Source organism: Serinus canaria, chromosome 5 (genome assembly GCF_022539315.1).
Source record: "Serinus canaria isolate serCan28SL12 chromosome 5, serCan2020, whole genome shotgun sequence".
NCBI classification, from domain to species: Eukaryota; Metazoa; Chordata; class Aves; order Passeriformes; family Fringillidae; genus Serinus; species Serinus canaria.
Genome location: NC_066319.1, coordinates 7,345,261 through 7,360,431, shown reverse-complemented (window position 1 = coordinate 7,360,431; position 15,171 = coordinate 7,345,261). Strand labels below are relative to the sequence as shown.

Below are 15,171 nucleotides of genomic sequence, written 5' to 3'. Positions count from 1 at the left end.
CGCAGAGATGAATGAACAAGTTCTAAGCATCAATTCCTTAGTGCTTGGAAGAAGCCTGAACTTCTTGATGAAGAAAATAAAACTTGCGATTATGATTATTGTTCCCACTACAGTACAGCAGAAGCAGTGGTCATAAACCAGCTTCTATTCACTGAGATGCACAGAAAAATTGAGCTAAAGAAGCCCTTCAGATTAATTTCAGACCATAACCTCTGCGTGTGTGGTGGGTGCTCAGTACCTTGAAGAATGCCAGGATGAGTTACATGCACAACTGCTGTGGGGCCCAGGGTTGCAGGGCAGGAACTGCCTTTGTAGCAGCCATGTAATAACATTGCAGAGGAAAAAAAGAATTAGGGACTTGCATGCCTTAGTATTATTTACTGGGCTTATAATACTGTGAACTTCCGTGATGTAAGGAAGACCAGAATTGGTAGGAAAGCCCACACATGATTTGGAGGATGCAGCAGGAGACACCTGAATGAAAAGTGGTCTAAATCCTTATTAATTATTCAGCAATCATGCAGGAAAAACCAGGGTCTTTTCTGGGTGTTTCAAGCTGATCACCAAAAAATGCCCAAAGCTAATCAAAAGCAGTAGCTGCTTTTGAAGGGATTGATGAGATTAAATCCCTTGCTCCCTGTGAGTTTGTTATGAAAGACCTTGATCATCCAAATGTGGACTGATCGATGCCATTAACTCCAGTTAAATACACCTGAAGTTACACATGAAAGTAAGGGCAAGATATCATCCTACAAGCCTCTGTATTTTTGTGTGGTTTATCTGTGTGCTCATCCTCACTGAGCTAAAATTGCTTATGAAGAAAATTTTTTTGTGGGAGTGTTTGCAGGAGGGAGATGCAAGTGCAGGGACAGAAGGATGAAAGTGAACAAGAAGCAAAATATAAAAACAGTGTGTGGAAGCTGAATGAAGCTATGTGTTTCAGAGAAAATGATCGGGAGGTGGGGTTATGTCTTGTTGAGTTGTCATTTAATGTCCTGGGCGGGAATTTCTTTATGAAATTACCAGGTTTTTTTTTTTGGGACTCTGAGAAAATTCCTTCAATGATCACTTTGGATGTACAGCAGAAGAGTCGGCAGCAATCCCTTTAAATACGTCTGAGATACAAATACAGTGGAAACCCCCCAAATTTGTCTTCTTTCCAGGGGTACTCCCTGAGCGAGCTCCCTGGGAGGAGCCCACGTGGAAACAATCCATGCGCAGACCAGAAGAAAATTTCTTTTTGAAGCTTAAATCGGGCGATGCAGTTTTACTTCACCTAGGATTTTTTTCCCCCGGTCTCTTTGTAAGAAGGGGGGACAAACAGGAGCTGGAGAGCGCCCCCAGATCGGCTCCCGCGAGGCGAGGCAGCCGCATCCCAGGGGCCAGGCTCCATCTAGTGACACGGCCGGGGATGGCCGGGCGGGGATGCAGCCCAGAGCAGCGCCGGGACACCCGCAGCCGCCGGTACCTGGCCGGACCGGGCTCTGCAGCACCGGGCCGGGCTGTACCAGCGCCGTGGTCGGCCTGGAACCGGGAGCGGCTGTCCCGCTCCCCCAGTGTTCGACCCTACCGGAGAGGCGAGCCCAGGTCTAGGCAGCAACTCTCTTGATTTATGGAAAGAGAAATGAAATACAGGACGGGCAAGGCCGAAGGCAGGGGCTGAGCCGCGGCGGGGAGCGGGGCAGCCCCCTGCCACTGGGTGGGCTGGGTACACACACGCCCACCCGCGGTCCCCGTCCCGGCGCCACATCGGGGCTGCGGGACGTGCAGTGCCCCGGGACCGCGGCCGGAGTCTGGCAGGAGCAGAGATCTCGGAGATGCGGATGCGGAGGAAGCGACTTTAGGGTGTCACCCGCTTAATATTTTCGGGGGGAGTGACCGATGCGGCTATGAAATGGGCTCTATATCGGATGAGGCCGGATCGATGGAGCTGATAACGGCGAGCTATAAAAGGCTGGGGGGCGGCTGCGGCCGCGCTACAGCCCCGAGGCGCCGCGCCGGGATGGGGCTGCGCCCCGCCGCGCTGGCGCTGCTCGGTCTGGCGGCCGCCGCCGCCTCCGCGCTGCCGCTGCCGCTGCCCGACGCCGGCCCGCACCTCAACTACGGCTGGGGAGAGCCCATCCGGCTGCGGCACCTCTACACAGCCAGCAAGCACGGGCTCTTCAGCTGCTTCCTGCGCATCGGCGCCGACGGCCGGGTGGACGCGGCCGGCAGCCAGAGCCCGCAGAGTGAGTGGCGGCGGCGGGGATGGGGACGGGGACGGGGACGGGGCAGGGCCGCGGGGGTGACATTGCTGTCCCCTCTCTCTGTCTGCCCGCAGGTCTGCTGGAGATCCGCGCCGTGGCCGTGCGCACCGTGGCCATCAAGGGCGTGCAGAGCTCCCGGTACCTGTGCATGGACGAGGCGGGGCGGCTGCACGGGCAGGTGAGAACCACGCTGCTGTCTCCGGGGGGGCTTTCCACTCTGAACAGCGGCGTGTTCTAATAATGCGGTAACAAAGCTTCCAGGTGTCCGCCGCCGTCCCTCCCCCACCTCCCCCGCCTGCTCTCCCTAGGAGCTGCGGTTCTCGTCACCGTCACTGCCCGAAAGGCTGTGGGGATTGTTAGAAGGCAGAAAGGAAACGTCCTTTAGAGAGTAAATGATGTTTTGCGTATTCCCTGCCAAAATATACCGAAAGTACAGTAATTCTCATCCGTGGGAGACTGTGATTCTGCTGCAGGAATAGATTAAGCTCTGCCGTAGAATTTGAGTAATTTCTCACTGTTCGGCTCAGGTATTCTGGGGAAAAAAATTAAAAAGAGATCGCTCCTTTGGAAGAGTTGCAGCCACCTGGCTGCCAGGCATACAACTCCCAGGAACACGGGTTGCCATCTCTTAGGAAGCTGCAGACAGGAAAAGGATTTTTGAGGGGGAAAGGATGCTTCTCCACTGCCTCACATCTGCCCTGATGTAGCAGCATAGCCGCGGGACTCTGAGGGGCTGGGGACTTACGTGCCCCTCTGATGCCACTAGGTTTAGCAACTTGTCATTGACATAAACTCTAGCTTTTAAGGCATGTGTACACGTTCTTGACTCTAGAATTTGACAGGTGCAGTTCAGATTTAGTCTGTACAGAAGCCTGAGTTTCACAGAGCGATGGCTTTTTATGATGCCACAGTAAATATACAGCTTGATTATTTTTTGGTTACTCCAGCAAGATTTCTGCTGATTTTGATCAGGAAAGGACTTGGCCCATTCTCAAAATTCCCAGTATCTTTAATAACAGCAACACTGATGTTTCTGAATGTGGATAAAACTAGGAATGCGGAACACAGAATTAAGCTTTTCTTTCTGAATTTTGTTGCTTTTCTGGGCTCAAATCAGTCGAGGCTGAGATGAGGTGCATAGGTTCAGGTGATATGGTAGGTCAATTATTAGCTTAATTCTTTAATGTATATCCAAAACAAATCAGAGCCTGGATTCTGCTCCCATTGAAGCTACCAGCTGAACTTGAGCAATCACAGAATTTTAAAATGGCTTTCCTGTAGCACCATTTTGAAGGCATACACGTTGACTGGAACAGCATTTGTTGGTGTAGTGTATTAGATGCAGGCTGGAGTTTAATTCTGAAAGCACAACAGCACGTAGCTGTGCTGTCCCATCTCCGTGTTGGGGACACCTGCTGTCACCTCTGTGCTCACAGCCCAGCCAGGCAGCTCTGCAGGTAAATCTCAACCTTATCAGCACCACACTCAAGACCGGGAGAACAAAAGGGCAGACACAGTGTCTGGGGGCTGAACCTGTGCTCCTGCAACTTGGCCTGTTTTGACACTGGAAAACTGATGACTGGGGTTGGTTTTTGAATGTGCTGTGTGCTATAGTCAGTAGTTTAGGGGAAATGCTGAATCTGGCATACCGTGATTCCTCCTGTGAAAAAAATCCCTCCTGTGGGGAAAAAAAAATCTGAAAATACTTAAAAAGTCTGTTTGGTATTTTTTTAAAAAAACAGACTAGAGACCATCCCAATGTAGTGAAGAGGGAAAGGTATAGCTGATACACAGGGACTCAATCAATATCTGTTGTTTGTAGTGTGCACTTCTTGAGCAAGAATCTTTTTTATTTCATCATCTTTTTTAGTGAGGCTGAGCACTCATAAAGACAGCCAACAATCCAGCCCTAATTTTACTCCATGTTACTGAGGGTTCTGAGAAAGGCCCAAAAGTATTAAATATGCTCTCTGTTCAGACAGGCAGAACATTCATGTAAGGATATTTCTGTCTCTGCAGACTGAGACATAATCAGCAATTCTCTTTTATTGGCCAAGGTTCAATCACCTGCAGAAGCTGAGACTGAAATAGCAACAGAGTTGTAAGAAACACAGTGCTGGTGTAAAGATCTAGAGATGTCTGACCTGCTCTTTTCCCATCCAAGGTTTGTTTTGGGGTTGAATACAACCAGCCTGGTGGGCATATTTGTCATTCTCACTATTCCTTGCTTTTCAGCTCAGGTATTCCACTGAAGACTGTTCCTTTGAGGAGGAGATTCGCCCAGACGGCTACAATGTGTATAGATCCAAAAAACATGGAATATCAGTGTCTTTGAGCAGTGCCAAACAAAGACAGCAGTTCAAGGGGAAAGATTTCCTTCCCCTGTCTCACTTCTTGCCCATGATCAACACGGTGCCCGTGGAGCCAGCAGACTTTGGTGAATATGGTGATTACAGCCAGGCCTTCGAGCCAGAGGCGTTCTCCTCACCCCTGGAGACGGACAGCATGGATCCCTTTGGCATCGCCTCCAAACTGTCCCCAGTGAAGAGCCCCAGCTTCCAGAATTGACTGTGCTCCCACACATCTTTTCATAGAAACATTGAAGAGTACTGCAGGGTTTGTAGCTTTTTTGTAGTGATATTTGGGAACTCTTTTGCGTGTTTGAGTATGGAGCCAGCCTCGTCCTTGTTGTACCTGTAGGAGATGATTGCCAAGAGGCTGTTCTATAGTCTAAAGAATTGCCTGCCCATAGTTTTGTTAGGAAAAGGAGGATTAAATGCCAAAAGTTTAGCAGCCTTATCAGAATTCCTCCAGAGGTGGTGATAAAATAACTAATTTTTCTATACCAGCTTCACTTCCACATATATTCACCTGTTATAGCTGCTCATATGAGCAAATACAGAAAACCTTTTCCTCTTCAGAGATCTAAACTCAAATACTTGGACCAAAACCAGATGAAGGAAAACATCCTATCAGATGTAACTTGAGTTAATGCTGCTTCTTAAAAGGCTGCTAACAACATTCTGGGGTAAACCTTCTATAGAAAGCATACTACTGAAAAAACAAATCTGCTTGTATATTGTGCTTTTTCTTCCCTTAGAAAATAAGAGAAGAAAGGGAAAAAATTCTCCCTTTCCTTACTGCTAAAAGGTACTTTGAGAAACTTGATCGTTGATTTCTTTTGTAGGCTAAATTATGTTCTCTGTGGCATCAGAATGACTCAGCAGAGAGTTCTCATCAAAACCAGTGAGGATTCAGTGTGTGGTTGGAAAAGTGCCCAGGGCTAGAATTTATGTTCATCAGGTAGGGAATGAGAAGCTCAAATGAATGTTTAAATGAAGATTCTGTTGTATATAAGCATGTATGTGTCATTAGCAAACAGAAAAACACTGAGAACCGATGTATAGGTCAAATCAGTTGTAAAATAGGTTTTTGTGTTCAACCTTTAACCACCAGGAATTCTTTCAAGTCACTTCCAAGATTGATTCAGCATCCATGGGAATCAGTGGAGAGATGGTTTAGTGAGTTAAAAGCTGCAGAACTGGGTCAGGATTCTCCTGCAAGAAGGGATTGTGAGGACCTCTGGCCAAGGCACCCAGTGTCTTCAAGTTCTGTCGTCCCTCTGAAAAGATTCAAGGAAGGAATGGCCAAGGTGAAGCCAAAGGGGGAAAAAAAAAAGAGAATGGTTCGGGGCTTCTACTTGTTTCCAAAAGTTCATTTATAAGAGAGATTTCTGTACCAAAAAAAAAAAAAAAAAAGAAAAGAAAGAAAGAAAGAAAAAAAGAAAGAAAGAAAGAAAGAACAAAGAAAAAGAAAAAAAAAAGCTTTACTGGAAATACCGGTGTTCTTCTGACCTAGCACTTCATTGACAATGCAATATTTATAATTAATTTATTGAATACATACATCTGTTTATTTTGTTACTGTTATTTATGCTCAAAATTCTATTTATATACTTTTGAAGGTGGGTTTTTTAGTTGTAACAAATCTTGTGCAGTTTTGTAATCAACAGAATTTTAGCCAACAATATCCAATTTTTAAATAGCTGTAATTTTAGCCAATTTTAAAATTTCTGTGACTTATCATTAATGTAATGTGTACATTTGCAATAAAAGAAAAAAATCATCTTTAACACTGAAATCTGCTTGACTCTTCTGTCTCCCCCTAAGCGCCATATCCACACATCTTTTAAATACCTCCAGAGATGGTGACTCAACCACTTCCCTTGACAAAAAATTCTGTGGGTAGAAGGCTGCTCCCATTTAAAAATGGGAACCATTCTAACCAGTGCTGCCAGGGAGAAAAGTGGTGAGTTTTGCCTGAAAAAGATGTCAGTTTCTGGCAGGAAAAGAGCCTGAATGTTTCCATTTAGAAATGCTGTGAGACACAGGAACAGCAGATTTCTCTGAATGTTTCCATTTAGAAATGCTGTGAGACACAGGAACAGCAGATTTCTTGGCTGGCAAACATCTCCCATGGTGTTTTCCCATTCTCTTTTGTACAGAGCCACTGCCACACATCAGAGGGTTCCTACTCCTCATTTGCTTGAACTTCTGATCTTCAGTCCAAAACTTTTCAGATTTCAGGGCATTTCATTTCCAGTTTTGATCAGCCACTATATTTTCTTTGAGCACCTTTCAAAACCTTTCTTGAAAAAACAAACAAACAAAAAACCAAAACAGAGAACAAAATAATATAAGAATGAACTTTTCAAGTTTGGGCAAGAGAAGAACAATGACTTTTACTCTTTTGCTAAAAAATTGCAGAGATTTGACAGGAAACATGGCAAATAGTGGAGTTTCGAGGCTACACAGTTTAATTGACCCGGTGAGAGATTTTTTAAGTGGGTGTAACATTGTGAATATTTCTCAAGGTTGCAAAGACAGGCAACCTTACATTTTGGGACCATCATCTTGAGCTCTCTCGTGACCCTATTTGCTGACACCTTTGGCTTACATTCTTCCACCGGCAGCACGATTTTTCATGCAACAGCATGGTTAGAGGTTGGTTCAATATTTATTCAGACAGAGGGAAGAATGCCAGGAGCTAAATTAACCCATACCACTTCCTGGAGAGCTTCAGTTTTCGTTGGAGTTTTCCCATCCCAGCTCTGACCAAACCTGGCTGTTTTGCTTATAAAATCTGTCAAGATCTCGGCTTGAGGTGGGAGGATTGCTGGGAAATGCTTCTCCGGCCCTGCGACACCTGACTCGGTCAGGAACCGGGTGTGCAAAACCTGCAAAAAGCACCTTTGGTTCTGTGGGAATGTAAACACCAGCAGCACCCGTCAGCACAGCCCCGTCCCCTGCCCACCAGAGCCTCTCAAAGGCAGGAGGACAATGGAGGCGCTTTCACTTGCAACAGCAAGTTTTACAGCCCTGAAACGTTTTTAAAGCTCAGGTGTCAAATGTCTCCTTGGGAAGTCTCGGCTGGAAGCTGTGATGTGCAAATACGAGTTGCTAGAGGAGCGGAGAGGCTGCAGGAAAGGAGACACTGAGCGTCGTCATTTCCACTTGGAGGAAGTGTAAAAACCTATAAATCAATTCAAAGTCATTGTGTCCACTTTACCTCTGCTCAAATCACTGAAACTCTGTTGGTGGAAAATTTGGGGGCCACCCTTTCTACTCTGCCAGTGTACTTTTCATATGAATGGGGAACAACTTGATAAATAAAATAAAATTTCCCTTTTTTTCCCCTCCAAAATATACATATTCCAGCACCAGGGTGGCAGAATAGTGTGACCCAGAGCCACATGCTCATTAAGTATCTAGAAAATAATAGTATAAGTTAACTTTAAAACACTTGCTTGCAAATGAGCATAAACGTTTCCTTTGACCACCGTTGATCTGTTCAACTCGTAAGTGTTTTAACAGAGCAGCCCAGAACGGCACACTACAATCTGGGTGGGTATTAACACCAAAAATATTTATGTTTTAGAATCATAGACTGGTTTGGGTTGGAAGGGACTTGAAAGATCATTTCATTCCAGGGGCAGGGACACCTTTCCAGGTTGCTCTGAGCCCCATCCAACCTGGCCGTGGACACTTTCAGGGATGGCGCATCCACAGCTTCCCTGGGCAACCTGTGCCAGGGCCGCAACACCGTCACAGGGAACAACTGTGGGCATACGCACCGAAAATGCACTGCTGGAAAGGCACAGATACTACGTGAGAGAGATGTGCAAACTCTATCATTCCGTGACCAGCGGCAGGAGCCGAGAGAACGGCCTGGTGCCGTGTCGGGGCAGGCTCAGGTTGGATACCGGGACAAGGCTCCTCACCCACAGGGTGGCGGGGGCACTGGACCCGGCTCCGCATGGCAGGGCGGAACTCTGGAAGCGTCTGCACACCGCTTTGAGGCACTGGGTGGGAATTCTGGGAGGAGGGCTGGGATTTTTGGCACACGGGGCGGCATTTTTGGGACACCCAAAAATGACGTTTCCCCATGGACGGCCGGAGATGGCATCTGTGGCGGCGCTCGTGCGCCCCCTGGTGGCCGCAAGCCATGGCTGCCATGGGCGTGGCTTACCGCGAGGGGCGTGGTTCATATTCATAGACCACGCCCCCTCCCGCGCGCCGTCCGCTCCCGGCGTGCCTCGCGCCACCATGGCCGACCTGTTCGATGGGATTGTGATGGCCGAGCAGAGGTGAGGGGACAGAGCGAGCCTGGAGCGGTCCTACAGGGGCTTCTCGGCAGCGCGGGGCTCTCTTGGGCCTCCGCTTCCCTCTGGGCGCTGCCAGGAGAGCGTCAGGAAAAGAAGGGCGAGCGCTGAGCCCGAGGAGGAGGGCGGGGAAAATTCGCCTCCCTGCGCGTTCTGAGGGAGCGAGAAGCGCGGAACGGCCTGGAGCTGAGTCGGGGGAGGTTTGGGCTGTATATCAGGGAACGGTTCTTCATTCAGGGGATGGTCGGGCGCTGGAACAGGCTGCCAGCGGAATTGGTGTCCGCACAGAGTGGGACCCACGCCGGCAGGCCGAGTTGGTGGGCTGAAACCAGCGGAGTGAGGCTCAGCAAGGCCGAGTGCCGGGTCTAGCAACCGGGGCCGCCTCAACCCTCTGCAGCGTTCCGGGATAGCGGGAGAGTTCCTGGAAAGCATCCCAGAGGGAAAGGGCCTGGGGGTGTTGGCCGAGAGTTTCTGAACACGAGCCCAGGTGTGCACAGGTAGCCAAGAAGGACAATGGCATCCTGTCATTGCCAGCAGTAGTGTGGCCAGCAGGACCAGGGCAGTGACCATCCCCCTGTTCTGGTCACCGCTGAATAATTGTGGGGCCAGTTTTGGATTCCATGCTACAAGAAAGACTTTGAGGTGCTGGAGTGTGTCCAGAGAAGGGAATTGACCTGGGGCAGGCTGTGGAGCAGAGCCGGATGAGAAGTGGCTGAGGGAGCTGGGGGGGCTCAGCCTGGAGAAAAGGAGGCTCAGAGAGAACTTCCTTTATCTCTGCAACTCCCTGACAGGAAGCCCCATGTGGGGCCGGACTTTACTCCCTGCTAACAAGTGACAGGAGAAAAAGAAGTGGCCTTGAGTTGCACCAGAGGAGGTTTAAGTTGGACATAAGGAGGAATTTCTTCGTGGAAAATGTTGTCAGGCCTTGGACAGGGTTGCCCAGGGAGCTGCTGGAGTCACCACTTGTGGAGGTGTCCAAGGAACAGCTGGATGTGACACTTAGGGCACTGGGCTGGTTGACACAGTGATGATCATTCAGAGGTTGGACTGGATGATCTCAGAGGTCTTTCCCTACCAAAACAAGCCTGTGATTCTGGAGTTTAAATTTTATGTGGTATTTCTAAGCTTTGGAGGTGATGCACATTTCTGTTGCCTGGGGCCACTTGTGTTCAGTGTGACTTGACAGGAGACTAACCAAGCTGTGGTTCTGCACTCCCAGGTTCCACGGGGAGGGCTACCAGGAGGGGCTTGCAGAGGGCAGCCTCGCTGGCATGGCTGAGGGCAGGAGGCACGGAGCACTCCACGGAGCCAGGATGGGCTCGGAGGTAAGCGGGGAAACTCTCCAGCACTGCAATCTTCCCATCGTTACAAAATGACAGCCACACAGAAATTTCCAGGCTGAGGCCTGCTGTGCTTCACTGCTCTGTCTGTGTCCAGGGGGACCCATAAAACTGCTTTAAAAGGTGCTGTTTGAGCTGGAGAGTTCAGTAGATGCACTTGTGTTTTCTCAGCTTATTTGCTGTATGGAGCTTTGGTAGTCTTTTTTCCCAAATGTATGGCTGAAGGTCCCGCTGCCCCCCAATACCATCTGCTGTGGCCCAGCATTGGGAAAATCATGGAATCTTGAGCCACAAAGAGGCAGTTCTGTGTGTCTCATGCACTCTTTGTTAATTGTGATGCTGTGAGGGTTTGTGGCACTGTTCCTCTGCGCACAGAGCCAGCTCTGTGTGCTGGCACACCCGGATCAATAACCATTCCTAGGAATTCAGGGGCTGGAGACTGGTGGGGAGGCACCTCAACTTGTCCCATATGTCCTCTCCAGTTTGTTACAGCTACAGGATGAGAATGCCAAGCAGCAGCTTCCAGAGCTGGATGGTTTGTACTAAATGGTCCTGGACAGACCATAAGAGATAATAGCTGTAATCTCCTCATACTGGGAAAGCTCCAGAGGGAGGCAGGATTAGACACATCAAGTGAGAGAGGTGGCTTCCAGCTTGGAAACATGTTTGTGCACCCAGGATTTAGTTTCCCAAAGAGTGAGACACAGTGTAGTGCTTTATTTTTGTTCCACTGTCTATGCTCTGTGTCCTTTGGGGTTTTTTCTTTCCCTCATGACTCTTCTAAATTAATTTTAGATTGGTTGCTACCTTGGGTTTGCACTGACGTGGCATTGTCTGCTCCAGAAATGCACAGATGAAAAAAACAGGTGAGGTTGAAAAGGCTTAAAGTCATTTCACTGTGACTTCCATTCTTCTATTCATATCTTTTTTTTTTCTGTCCCATTTTGATTAATCTGTCTGCCAGAATTGCCTTTTTGGTTGCATTTCTTTACTTTGCCCAGTCATTTAATCAGTATTTTTGCTGATTCTTGAATATTTTTCAGCTTTTGGACTGGTAAGTTGAAATGGAAGCCTTAAATCTGTCAATTGTGTTTAATTCCCAATTTGGAATAATTCCTAGTTTGGAGAATTTCTTATTTAAGAATATGGAACACACCTGACAATGGGCTGAAAGTTGAATTAAAGAAGGATGGAGGGCTGGGTTTTTGGGCTCTGGATTATTATATATCAGTATAATTTTCATAGTGATGGATTGAAAAAACTTCTGGGTTTTCTTTTCATTTGATTAATTTTGTTTTTTCTAGCAAAAAGATAAGGGCTCTGGATTCATTAATAGGGATGATTCAGAAATTCCCATATGAAGACGCCACTTATGATAAGCTGCAAGAAGATCTTGAAAAAATCAGAGGAAAATTTAAACAGGTTTGTAGGATTAAGTTACGTGCTAATTTTAGCACGTAAATTAATTTTTGATACTTTGTTTCTAAAGCCACTCCAAAATTTTGTGGAGCAAAATTATTATTTCCATTCTGCAATCATAGCAAAATACTTGAAGTATTTTGCTATGATTACATGAGATACATGTGAAATACAAGTGAAAATCCTTGATAGTTGAAAATTTCCCAAGCAATAACAAATGCAAAATAAAGGAAAAAAGTCTTTAAAAAGCAAGTTGGAAATAATCTTTGGCAATTTGAATTGCAAGTGGGATCAGAGGAAGATAAATGGAGCAACTGGGAGTTGTGTTGAACATTCTTCTTGAAAAACAGACCCCCTGAAACACTTCTGTGTATTCCTTTTTAGGTTTGTTCAATGCTAAATATTCAGTCTGATTTTAGACTTGGTAATGAGAGATCTTCACTGACATTTTGAATGCAACAGATGAAGATAATCGTGGATGACCAAAGAAAAAAAAACATTAAAAGAACAGAACTGGAAAGGTGTCTATCTACTTTTATATTTTAAAAAAATCAAAATAGTGAAGAGATGTTTAAGGGGAACTGAAATATCACTGGACTTTATTATCTCCAAGTTTTATTTAGGTTAATCCACACACTAGTGTGTAAATCTGTTAAACAGAAATATTTGTTGTAATTCTTTGCTAGTCTTTTACTGATAATTCCTCAAAAGGAAAACAAACATTTGCACAGTTTCCTTGTTTAAAGGTTGTCTGTTACTTAAAAATCTGTGTATGCAGATCATTCAGTTTACACAATGTGTACATGCTGTGGGTGAAGGAAAATAAAATCAATTCCCTGCAGATATTTTTGTGGGAGAAGATGGAATGACAAAGGAGGTCAGAATACAGAGGAGAAGGATGAAGATACCTACTTAGAATATGGAATTTGCACCTGGATTTTCCAACAGTTTTGCAGACTGATGGGGGAAGGGAGCAAACTCCAGAAAATCTAACCCCTCCCTACAAGTTCCCAGTTTAAGTGGTGGGTGAGATGAACATGACTGCCAGAAGAGTTGTGATTCTCATTGACTGCATCTATCAGTACCTCTTACACAGACCAGCTTTTTATGTGCCAGCCTTGAAAAATGACCACTTCAGTCTCATTCCAAACCAGGATGCTGCCAGCTGTGAGAGGAGTACCTGGAACAGGCTTTGCCTTGGGCTGCTGGATGTCTTTGCATTCCAGTGAGAAATTCCAGAATTCCTTTTACCACCTGTACCCTGTGTGCGTCTGCAGGCTCTGCCTGCATGGCACGGTTCAGCCTTATGGATTTGATATGAAATACGAAAATCAAAGACAGATTTGAGGGTTTTGGTTTGTTTAACTGTCTTACATGTGTATTTTGATACCCTCAGGCAGTGTCAGAGCCATCTAGTGGATGTGTGGGATTGTAGGAGCTCACAAATACTTGTGTAGGTGAAGTGGTTAAAATAGTACAGAACACACACACACTCATGATAATTCTAATTATGTGGAGAATATCTTTGCAATGAAGTATCACTGAGGTAGGAATTAATTTTTACTTGTTTCCTCATTTGCTAAAATGTCTGTAAAAGCAAGGGCAGGGTTGTGAGAGCTCCAGGTGGAGAATTTGTTTAATAGAAGTGTGTGATATGTGAGTGACAAGCCAAGGTGCGGCTCCAGAGATTGAATCAAACACAGTTATTTTTGTTCAGCTCAGGAGAGAAAGGGTCTTTGGCAGTCAGGTGGTGACTGTTATTTGGAAAATTGGTTTGGTGGCTAATTTTCTTGTGTTGCTTTAGTTCTATTTAAAAACAATAATATTATAGTAAATTATTATATAAATACATGTGTATATACTGAACTATAAGTATTGTATCAACCAGGAATTCCAGCCGGGACATACCAAGTTTAGGGTTATCTATTAGGTCTTTTTTTTTTTTTAATTAGGTATTTAATTAAGTTTCATTTGTGTGGACACACTGATGCAGTCTCTTCTTCCATGAGTCTGTATTTTTCTGAATATCTGCTGTTTCAAACCCTGTGTGGACCTGATTTCGTTTATTAAATGAGGTACAGTTCAAAATTCTGTTGGATGTGCTTTCTTCAGTGCCATTTTTTTTGTTTTCTGCAGTGATTTGTGGGGGTTTGTGTCATGTTCAGTGCTGTGGCAGTGGAACATTCCCAGCATTCTGAAGAGGTGTTTTTATGCCTGATTTATAGCCCAGGTTACATCAAGAATATTCATTTGTCTTTGTCTTAGGGTCATAAAGATACAGAAAAATATGCAACTTTGTACATTATGATACTGGTTATTAATAAAGCAGGATATCGAGATTGTGGCTTGGTGCTGATTGTCCAAGAAGTTTGAAATTTTTGCAGAAGTAATACTTCAGAATATATTTCTGTACTCATTCACCACCCCTACTTAACAGCTCAGTAGTTAGGGAGGAATGTGTGATACATTTCACTCACCAATTTCTGACTTGCCTGGACTGCGTTCTAGCTTGTTTTGTCTCTTTGTGATCATTTCTCAGCTGTGCCTGTGGAATATGGAATTTTATTAAAAGGTGGATATAGAGCTTATTACTGCTAGGCTGCTGAAGTCGTGGCAATCCAGAAGAGTTGTAATTTTCCTTTCTGCAATGTGTGATGAGTACAAGAAATGGTGAATTTTGAGGCATCAGCAGAGAGGTGAACTTTGAATACCATTTGGTAAAGTTCCCAATCACAATTCTTGTTCTGTCTTCATTAAGCAACTTCCTTTCAATTTCTTGTCAGCTGTACTAAAAGTGATAAATTCCAGCTTTGAGTGAATATTTGTAATCAACAGAAATGAGTGAAATAAATCAGAAAAAAAAAAAAAGTACCTGGGTGTGCAATTGTTTGCTTCAAAACCAGCCCTGTAGAGGTACTCTGGCTCATTTGAATCCTGATCTGTTTTTCTGAAACAAGGTTGTGATAATTTCCACATGAGATTAAATTTGGAGTTTTAATTTTCCGGTAAATCAGTTTCAAGGTTTATATAGGTTTTGGTTTTTGAAGAGATCCAAGAGAGAGTTTGAGCCTGCCCTGTATTTATGAATGCTTATTTACACTTTGGCTGGAAATGCAACTTCCTGCACTGGAATAAAGGGAAATCCATCTGTCAAAAGACTGCCTGCACCCTAATATCCCACAGTGCTTTGGAGTAAGAACTTAATATTTCTGGTATTGTTTTCTAATTCTTTCTATTCTTGGTGCCTTTTGAATAGTGCCCTTTGCAACTTCTTACAACCATGGCTTCTGGTCTAATTGCAGCTTAAAACTTCAGCTTTCATAGTTTGGCAAGTAACCATGAAGATTCTCATTTTACAGTCTGCCAGAGTTGTTTTTTTAATGGATAAAGTTGTGACAGTACACATTCCCACAGAAGTGGATGTATCACCAAGGAAAAAGGGGATTTGGGAGGTGTGAGAGGACTTCAGCAGGTTCCCAGTTGCAAGTTGTAGTGTCTGGGACTG

At 45.3% G+C, this 15,171-nt stretch overlaps 2 protein-coding genes across 2 annotated transcripts; both read left to right on the top strand.

Annotated features, from left to right (window-relative positions):
• Window positions 1-2,002: 2,002 nt before the first annotated feature.
• On the top strand, window positions 2,003-5,217 carry FGF19 (fibroblast growth factor 19). Its single transcript, XM_030240399.2, has 3 exons — window positions 2,003-2,228; window positions 2,321-2,424; window positions 4,482-5,217. The coding sequence occupies exons 1-3, from the start codon at window positions 2,003-2,005 to the stop codon at window positions 4,812-4,814; spliced, it is 663 nt and encodes a 220-aa protein (XP_030096259.2). The 3' UTR covers window positions 4,815-5,217.
• Window positions 5,218-8,803: 3,586 nt separating this feature from the next.
• On the top strand, window positions 8,804-14,005 carry LTO1 (LTO1 maturation factor of ABCE1). Its single transcript, XM_050975059.1, has 5 exons — window positions 8,804-8,892; window positions 10,127-10,232; window positions 11,043-11,113; window positions 11,552-11,669; window positions 12,051-14,005. Exons 1-5 carry the CDS (start codon window positions 8,852-8,854, stop codon window positions 12,117-12,119), a joined length of 405 nt encoding a protein of 134 aa, XP_050831016.1. The 5' UTR covers window positions 8,804-8,851; the 3' UTR covers window positions 12,120-14,005.
• The last annotated feature ends 1,166 nt before the right edge of the window (window positions 14,006-15,171 follow it).

What these genes read in the sequence shown, in the direction of transcription:
- FGF19 (XM_030240399.2), top strand. Translation starts at nt 2,003, where the DNA reads ATGGGGCTGCGCCCCGCCGCGCTGGCGCTGCTCGGTCTGGCGGCCGCC. An exon ending in CGGCAGCCAGAGCCCGCAGA is followed by an intron (nt 2,229 to 2,320) that starts GTGAGTGGCGGC and finishes GTCTGCCCGCAG; the next exon opens with GTCTGCTGGAGATCCGCGCC. An exon ending in CGGGGCGGCTGCACGGGCAG is followed by an intron (nt 2,425 to 4,481) that starts GTGAGAACCACG and finishes CTTGCTTTTCAG; the next exon opens with CTCAGGTATTCCACTGAAGA.
- LTO1 (XM_050975059.1), top strand. Translation starts at nt 8,852, where the DNA reads ATGGCCGACCTGTTCGATGGGATTGTGATGGCCGAGCAGAG. An exon ending in ATTGTGATGGCCGAGCAGAG is followed by an intron (nt 8,893 to 10,126) that starts GTGAGGGGACAG and finishes CTGCACTCCCAG; the next exon opens with GTTCCACGGGGAGGGCTACC. An exon ending in TGCACAGATGAAAAAAACAG is followed by an intron (nt 11,114 to 11,551) that starts GTGAGGTTGAAA and finishes TGTTTTTTCTAG; the next exon opens with CAAAAAGATAAGGGCTCTGG.